General features: G+C 37.8%; 1 protein-coding gene across 1 annotated transcript; it reads right to left on the bottom strand.

Moving 5' to 3' along the window:
• Positions 1–1,333: 1,333 nt before the first annotated feature.
• LOC113360501 (pentatricopeptide repeat-containing protein At3g22470, mitochondrial-like) lies at positions 1,334–5,661 on the bottom strand. Its single transcript, XM_026604011.1, has 2 exons — positions 3,742–5,661; positions 1,334–2,279 (listed from the first exon to the last, which is right to left on the bottom strand). Exons 1-2 carry the CDS (start codon positions 5,592–5,594, stop codon positions 1,334–1,336), a joined length of 2,799 nt encoding a protein of 932 aa, XP_026459796.1. The 5' UTR covers positions 5,595–5,661.
• Between the last annotated feature and the right edge of the window lie 2,675 nt (positions 5,662–8,336).

Below are 8,336 nucleotides of genomic sequence, written 5' to 3'. Positions count from 1 at the left end.
AAACACTTAAACGAGACTACACGCTGTCAAATAATCTGGATTCAGATTTAGCTCCAGTAAGTCTGCAACCCCAACCTCTTTGCCCTGTTTCCTCACATTTAACAGTAATTGACTATCCCTTATATCTTCTCATACCAGTACATGAACAAACAAACATATCGATGAAAACAACAAAACTAAAATCTGATTCTTGATATACTGTCTAAGGTATGATAGTAAACCTTATACCTATCCTAAAGACTTAACCAAAAACATAAGCAGACAATGAAACGCAGTGGTAGTGTCTAGAAAGAAGAAAGCATTTCGAGGCTATTCCTCATGGCAGGCAAGGTTAATGGGAGCTTTACCCCTATGATATGTCAGATCAACAAATCTTTTTCTTATCAGGTAGGCAAACTCTACTATACCAGATTTTGGGCTATCAAGACCTAAAACATTAAACTTTTAATTACAGACGATCTTGCTTTGCTTACTAGTTTTTGATAAGATATGGTGGAAAGACTGCCAGAAGAGATGCATAAAAACTACCAATAACTAAAGGTAGAAACTACCATATAAAAGATGCAAAAAAAAGATTACAGTATTGCATAACAAATCTCATGCGAGAACTACTGAAGAAAGATGCAATATACAATATACGTGTTAATTGCTAACTGAGATTCAATATATAAACAGTTCCCCAGAAATCTGAGTGAAACGACTATAGTTGGGCACATTACAAACTCACGGGATATTACTTATAGCTTCAGCTGAAATTTGTGTACCTTATCAAGCTTCTCTTGTTGCCATCCGAAAGAAATCCCAATTCTGCTATACCTACATTTCTCATCGCTGCAGCAGCTTGGAATACCACCCGAGTGATTTTTGAACAAATTTCAAACATAATTTACCTGAATGAGCAAATAATCCCCAAAAAAACCAGATATTCATCAGAAGATGTTGATACTTTATAAAGATATAGATTTTCACTGCCACCTCAACATCACAAGGTTGCGCAAAATATAACTATAGATCTTTTAGCTGATTTGTTGAGAGAGTGCTGATCAACAACGAAAAAATAGCATCACTCGGTACAAATTTTCTTTTGCGCATCTTGCGAAGAAATTGCAGTGCCTTGTCAGTTTCCTTTCCCACAAGAAAACCCTTGATGATGGTATCAAATGTTCTAGCATCTGGAAAACAACCCCTCTCTTTCATTTCAATAATTAATTTGTCAACCTCCAGTAACATTTTGTTATGAAATAGGCCATTTATCATTGTGGTATATGTTACCACATTAGGCAGTAATCCATTTTCTGGAATTTCATTATACAATTTTCTTGCATCTTCCAACTTACCGGCCTGGAACAAGAACACTGTACATTTCAACACTTACTAAGATACCAGTACCCTCTATGGATTCAAACAATTGTATGGCTTTCTCCCGGAATCCGTTCTTGCAGTACCCATCTAACATTGTAACATATGTAATTTCATCCGGAGAAGGACCAAATGACTGCATCTCACTGAAGAAACTCTCTGCTGTCTTAACTCTTCCATCCCGGAATAAGCCTGCTAACAGCATAGAGTAAGTAACTGTTGTGGGCTGTAATCCATTTTGTTTCATTTTCTTGAATAGCTGCATAGCTTCATCCAGCTTACGATTTTTGCAATACCCATCAATTAATATATTGCAACTGACAACATCCGGTTCAAGGCCCTCTTCTACCATCGAATCAAACAGTTTCACGGCATCTTGCAGCCGACCTGTCAAACATAGACCGTCGATCATTGAGCTATAAGTAAACAGATCAGGTTTTATATTTAACTTGCCCATCAATTCAAATAATCCACAAGCATCTTCTGTCATCCCATCTTTACAATGTGCATCTATTAATATACTAAAGGTTACTGTATCTGGTGAAACCCCTCGATCCATCATTTCATCAAAATATCTTCTTGCTTCTTCCCATTGACCATGACGGCAAAGACCATCAATCATACAATTATATGAAATTACATTGGCAGAGATTCCTCTACTAACCATCTTGTTAAAGACTCTTTTTGCCTCATTCAATCGGCCTGAATTGCAAAGTCCATTGATCAAAGAACTGTAAACAACTACATCAGGTACAACATTTGAATCTGTAAGCATTTCGGAGAAGAGAACCAAAGCTTCATCCACTAAACCTCCTTTACAAAGAGTATCTATAAGCACAGTATATGAAACAACATTAGGTCTGCAATTCCATTTTAGCATCTGATTTTTTAGCTGAAGAGCAGGACCCGCTTTACCGATTCTACAAAGTCCAGATAAGAGAGTAGTACATGTATATACATCAGGTTGAATACTTTGAAGGCAGAATCAATCTTTTCTTGATGACACAACCCTTTAATCAGTGTATTGAAAGTGATAACAGTAGGATGATAACCTCTCTTTAACATCTCTCCAAACAAACAAAACCCATGATTTATTTGGCCTAATTGACACCAACAATTAATCAAAATGTTCAGTGTATACAAATCAGGTTTTACCTCAAGCAAATTCATCTTCTTACACAACCCAATGACTTCTGAATAACACTTGATCTTCGATAGCTAACTCAATACGTGACAAAATGTATCATTAGATGGCAATGGCCTTTCCAGAATCAACTGATCAAAGCATTTCAATCCATCCTCCAGTTTCCTAATCCTTCCTGACTTACACTCATCCCTCACATAAGTCTCAAGTTGTGATATTTTATAACAATTTCTCACAAAGATTTCATTTTGATGCTGTAGAATAAATGAATGATTGTAATAATTTGAGATTACTCGTGTGCTAAGCACCATTAATCTTCGTCTGAAACTCATTTCATAAAAAAATTTGTTGAGAAAGAGAATATCCGTATTGAGTATGGGGTTTTTATTAGTTGTCACTTGTCAACCTCCCGAAGCTGAGGCTGCTCCTTTTTCTTTTAAAATAATATATAAAGTGTCTGATAAAAAAATAAAATAATATAAAAAACAGCAGCAGCAGTAGCTGAGTAATTATAAGAACAGTATAAACTCAAATTTACATGTATCTTGCTTCAATCTCCTTATCTTCTAACTAGTAATGCAAAGGAAAATCCATGACAAACTCTACTGCTTGGCTGAGGAAAAAAAGAAGGATTCTTGAGTTTGTGGTTGCAACTTAAGGACCAATACGACCAGAGCAGAAGATTTGCCTGGATAGATATGTTTGGTCCCACAATGGCCTATTTAAGTAACATGAACTACACCAGCTCAAAATATACCAAATCTTGCTCTCTAACAAACACATAACAATTAGATGGCAACCATGGCTCTCTCATCTCCATCATTTGAAGGGTGACTATGGCAACCATGGCTCTCTCATCTCCATCATTTGCAGGGTGACTCTAAACTCACGGACAGAATTCCCAAGCAATGTTAGATCCAGAAGCAATGGTAAGATCTCGATGAGGAAGACGTCCGCTGCTTCTTCTGGAAGTCCATGGTACGGTCCAGACCGTGTCAAGTATCTCGGCCCCTTCTCTGGTGAGTCTCCGTCTTACCTGACCGGTGAATTCGCTGGTGACTATGGTTGGGATACTGCTGGACTATCACTGAGGTGATCCATTCAAGGTGGGTAAAATACTATTACGAGGGAAGCATATGACCCAACGGAAACCTTATATTCATTCAAATACTTTAAGTTTTGATTAAGATGATTCATGCTACCGCAACAATTACGAGGTTTCACAAGCAAAAAACTACAACTTTTTTAGCTCATTTGCTGAGAGAGAGTGTGTTAACAAAGAAACAACGGAATCACTCGGAATAAATTCTTTGCCACGCATGTTGACAAGAAATTGCAATGCCTTGTCAGTCTCCTTTGCTATAAGAAAACCCGTGATGATGGTATTATATGTTATAGCATTTGGTAAACAACCCTTCTCTTCCATTTCGATGATTAATTTTTTAGCTTCTAATAACATCTTGCTTCGAAAGAGGCCATCGATCATTGTGGTATACGTTACTACATCAGGCACTAATCCTTTTCTTGGAATTTCATTAAACAGTTCCCTTGCATCTTCCAACTTGCCAGCCCGAGAAAAACCACAAATAAGAATATTGTATATGCCAATATCAGCTGAGATACCAGTTCCTTCTAAGGATTTAAACAGCTCAATTGCTTTCTCAATGTATCCATTTTTGCAGTACCCATCCAACATTGTACTGTATGTGACAATATTTGGAGATAAACCAAAACTTTGCATCTCAATAAGCAAATTCTTTGAAGTCTTCATTCTTCCATCTCGGTATAGTCCCGCTAATAGTGTGTTGTAAGTAACTATGGTGGGTTTCAATCCGTTTCGTTTCATTTTCTTGAATAACTGCACAGCTTCATCCAGCTTACGACTCTTGCAATATCCACCAATTAATATATTATAACTGATAACATCCGGTTGAAGGCCCCTATCCACCATCGAGTCAAACAGTTTCACTGCATCTTTCAACCGACCTGCCAAACATAGACCGTCGATCATTGAGTTATAAGTAATCTGATTAGGTTCTACATTTACCTTGTCCATCAGTTCAAATAATCCCCAAGCATCTTTCGTCATCCCATCTTTACAAAGTGAATCTATTAATATACTGAAGGTTACTGTATCGGGTGAAACCCCTCGATCCATCATTTCATCAAAATATCTTCTTGCTTCCCCCCATTGACCATGCCGACTATGACCATCAATCATACAATTATATGATAATACACTGGCAGAGATTCCTCTACTAACCATCTCGTCAAAGACTCTCTTTGCCTCCTCCAACCGGCCTGAATTGCAAAGTCCATTGATCAAAGAGCTGTAAACGACTACATTGGGTACAACATTTGAATCTCTAAGCATTTCAGAGAAGAGAACCAAAGCTTCATCAACTAGACCTCCTTTACACAGAGTATCTATAAGCACAATATATGAAACAACATCAGGTCTACAATTCCATTGAAGCATCTTGTTTTTTAGCTGAAGAGCAGGCCCCACTTTACCTATTCTACAAAGTCTAGATATAAGAGTAGTACATGTAACCACATTAGGCTGAATACCCATTTGAGTCATTTTATCAAACACCTTGAATGCAAAATCAATCTTATCTTGAAGACACAACCCTTTAATCAGTGTAGTGAAAGTGATAACATTAGGCTGATAACCTCTCTTTATAATCTCTCCAAGCAAACAGAACCCATGATCAATTTTGTCTAATTGACAGCAACAATTAATCAAGATGCTTAATATATAAATATTGGGCTCTACCCCAGCTAAACTCATCTTCTTACACAACCCAATGACTTCTGAATAACACTTGATCTTCGATAGCGAACTCAATACGTGACAAAATGTATCATTAGATGGCAATGGCCTTTCCAGAATCAACTGATCAAAGTATCTCAATCCATCCTCCAGTTTCCTAATCCTTCCCAACTTACACTCATCCCTCACATAACTCTCAAGTTGAGATATTTTATGATAATTCCTCACAGAGATTTCATTTTGATGCTGTAGAAGAAATGAATTATCAGAAATTACTCTTGTGCTAAGCACCATTAATTTTTGTCTGAAACTCATTTTTCCAAAATCTTTAAAAGAGAAAGAGATATCCGTCTGAGAGAGAGTACTGGGTTTTGATTAGTTTCAAGCTCCGGAAGGCCGAAGCTGAGGGCCTGAGGCTCCTTATTCATTTTTGACAAAACACAAGTATAGTCGGTCGGTTGTAGGGTGTGCATAAAGCGGATTTCATCACAACCGTCCGTAAAATTGCGGGTGAAAACTAATCCGCAAGAGTCTTTGGGCCGGACACCGGTGAGTTTTCAAATTCGCTAAAGTTTAACGGGTTGGTTGCGGTTGATTTTGTAAATCCACGGATTCACCCGCACCGTAGATTATAACAAAAAAAAAGATAAAGCTCAGCAAAACAAAGCTTATGAGCCTCTAGCCGGTGCCATGTATTCTGCTATTTAACCTAACGGAGTTTGCTTTGAAATGAAACGAACTGAAGTTTCCCTTCGCTCGATTTCATGTTAGTTTTAGGGATTTTTTTTAATGGTGTTCATATCTACATTATGGAATTCTCCTTTCGGCTTATTAGTCCGTGAATACTGATTCTACTCCAAATTAGTTATTTTGTTTTTCATTATTATGCGCGCAAGTTGTTTGATGAAATGCCTAGCATAGCATGTCCAAAAACTCCCTCACCAGTTTTGTTTGTTTACTTTTTCTTTTTCTTCTGATTAAATACGCGGTTAAACCGGTACCCGCTGATCCGCGGATGTGAAATCCGCGGGTGATTGGGCCGGTCACGGTTCAATTTTCCAAATCCCCAACTTTGACGATTTGGTTGCGGGTGACCCCTAATCCGCAACCGTCCGTCCGTTGCACATCCCTAGTCAGTCCCACACAATACATGGCCCACTGGCATGTTTAAGCGTGCATGAATTTTCCAAACAAATAAGACATTTCTTTTAGCTAAGTCATAATATTAAAGCCGCCAACCATCAAGAGGTCAGATAGTTGGTATGCTCCCTTCCACTGCGGAGGTAGGGTTCGAACCATTGCCAGAAATAGATGTAGCCCAAGACCACTCTTCTAAACCATCAAAAAAAAAATATTAAAGCCAAAAACAGTTATTACAAGTAATTACCCATGGGACCCGAAAATCCCAGACCCTTTAGAGAGCTAAAGGGAAGACAAAACCTCTAAATATCTAAGAAAATAACATAAATAGGCAAAACAGGCCCTTACAGAAAACCGTAAAAACCTATAACACTCGTTAGATTACTCATTTCCGCAGCAACCGACATTCTAGCAACACAACTTCATTTAAAACTGCGTTTATGTGACTGTAAAGGACCACGAACTTTACTAGTCCTCGATGTATTACTATAGCCAACTTCGTATTTACGAAATTCAAGACTCTCTGAGCTTTTTCCTCCGCAATAGGGTCAAAGCTTTTATCTTTGTTGGAAGAGTTTATTGTAGATACCCCTGAAATATAATTTACAATCGCTAATCGATTAGTATCATCCTCCATCCTCTCATTATAATCTTTTTTAACTTGCTCGTCATCCTCAGCTTCCGGTAGAGACTTGTTGGCCACCTTCTCCGCTAATTCATAAATAAGATTATTTGCTGCAGTATCTATAATTTCTTGAGCGAAATTTTTCATCGCGAGACCCTCTTCCTCCAATCTCTTCTTATTCATACATATTTCCTCTTCAAAGATATTCTCTTTAGATTTATTTGTGATTTTACATTTTTTATTGTTACCAGCAACTTCCCCTGTATAATTTCAATAATAGTGGGATCATCAACTACTGAATTTATAATCTTTCCTACAGTTGTTGTTTCATCATAAACATCCTCACAATCTTTTTTCTTTTCGTAATTGTTATCCTCCTTGTCCTCATTAGTCCCATCGGTTTCCATCTGTTCATTATTTTTTAAGGCATTAAACATACCGGTATTCACCTGAGTTGAACTTTCAGTATCATCATCACCCCATCGGATATGTTTATTTTTACCATTGTTAAGCAAAGTTTGTGTAAGACCCTGCAATAGATTCCTGTTGTTATGAACAACACCTTCAATAGGAGTTGCGTACACCCTGTTTGTATTATCATTCTTACGACCTCTTGCAACATTATTAGTGATATCTCTTTTTTCCGATGCACTACGTAATTTAGCATTGCTTTGATTAATATTGTGGCCTAAAACATTACAATGATCACAATACTCAGGTTCTTTAGGAATTAATACCACCTGTTCATAACCCTCGGGATCCCAACTTGATTGAACATAAACAGTTTTATCAACAGGTTTTGAAAAATCAATCTCGACCAAAACTGAAGCATAATAACCAGAAGTCTTTTTCAACGTTGGTTCATCAACTTTAACAAGTTTTCCTAGGGTTGTGGACATACCTATTAGAATTTTTTTCGTCCAATATTCTTTCCTCAAACCCGGATATTGAACCCAAACAAGAGTCGACAAAACTTTTTGTTTATTCGGATCAAAACCAGTCATCCATTCTTGAACACGAACTGCATGAATAAGTTTAATCCCCTTTAGTGTCCATTTGACACGTTTAAATTGGAGGTAGTTGGAGGGTGTAGTGCAGTCAAAGGGAATAGTCAGGGGCTGCATTCAAATGTTGGGTGTTTGGCATGGATCATACTACACGACATAGCAACTACATGTAGTTCTTACTCGGAAGTGATACACATCCGGCGGGCTCAATCCCGCGGGTTGTCCCACAAGAGAGAAAGAAGGGGTGGGGGACCTACTGGCCCGGCGGATTTGAAGGGGGTGGGT

The sequence above is a fragment of the Papaver somniferum genome, chromosome 1, assembly GCF_003573695.1.
Source record: "Papaver somniferum cultivar HN1 chromosome 1, ASM357369v1, whole genome shotgun sequence".
NCBI lineage: Eukaryota > Viridiplantae > Streptophyta > Magnoliopsida > Ranunculales > Papaveraceae > Papaver > Papaver somniferum.
The sequence above is the reverse complement of the archived record's forward strand: the minus strand, read 5'-3'. Positions and strand labels throughout refer to the sequence as shown.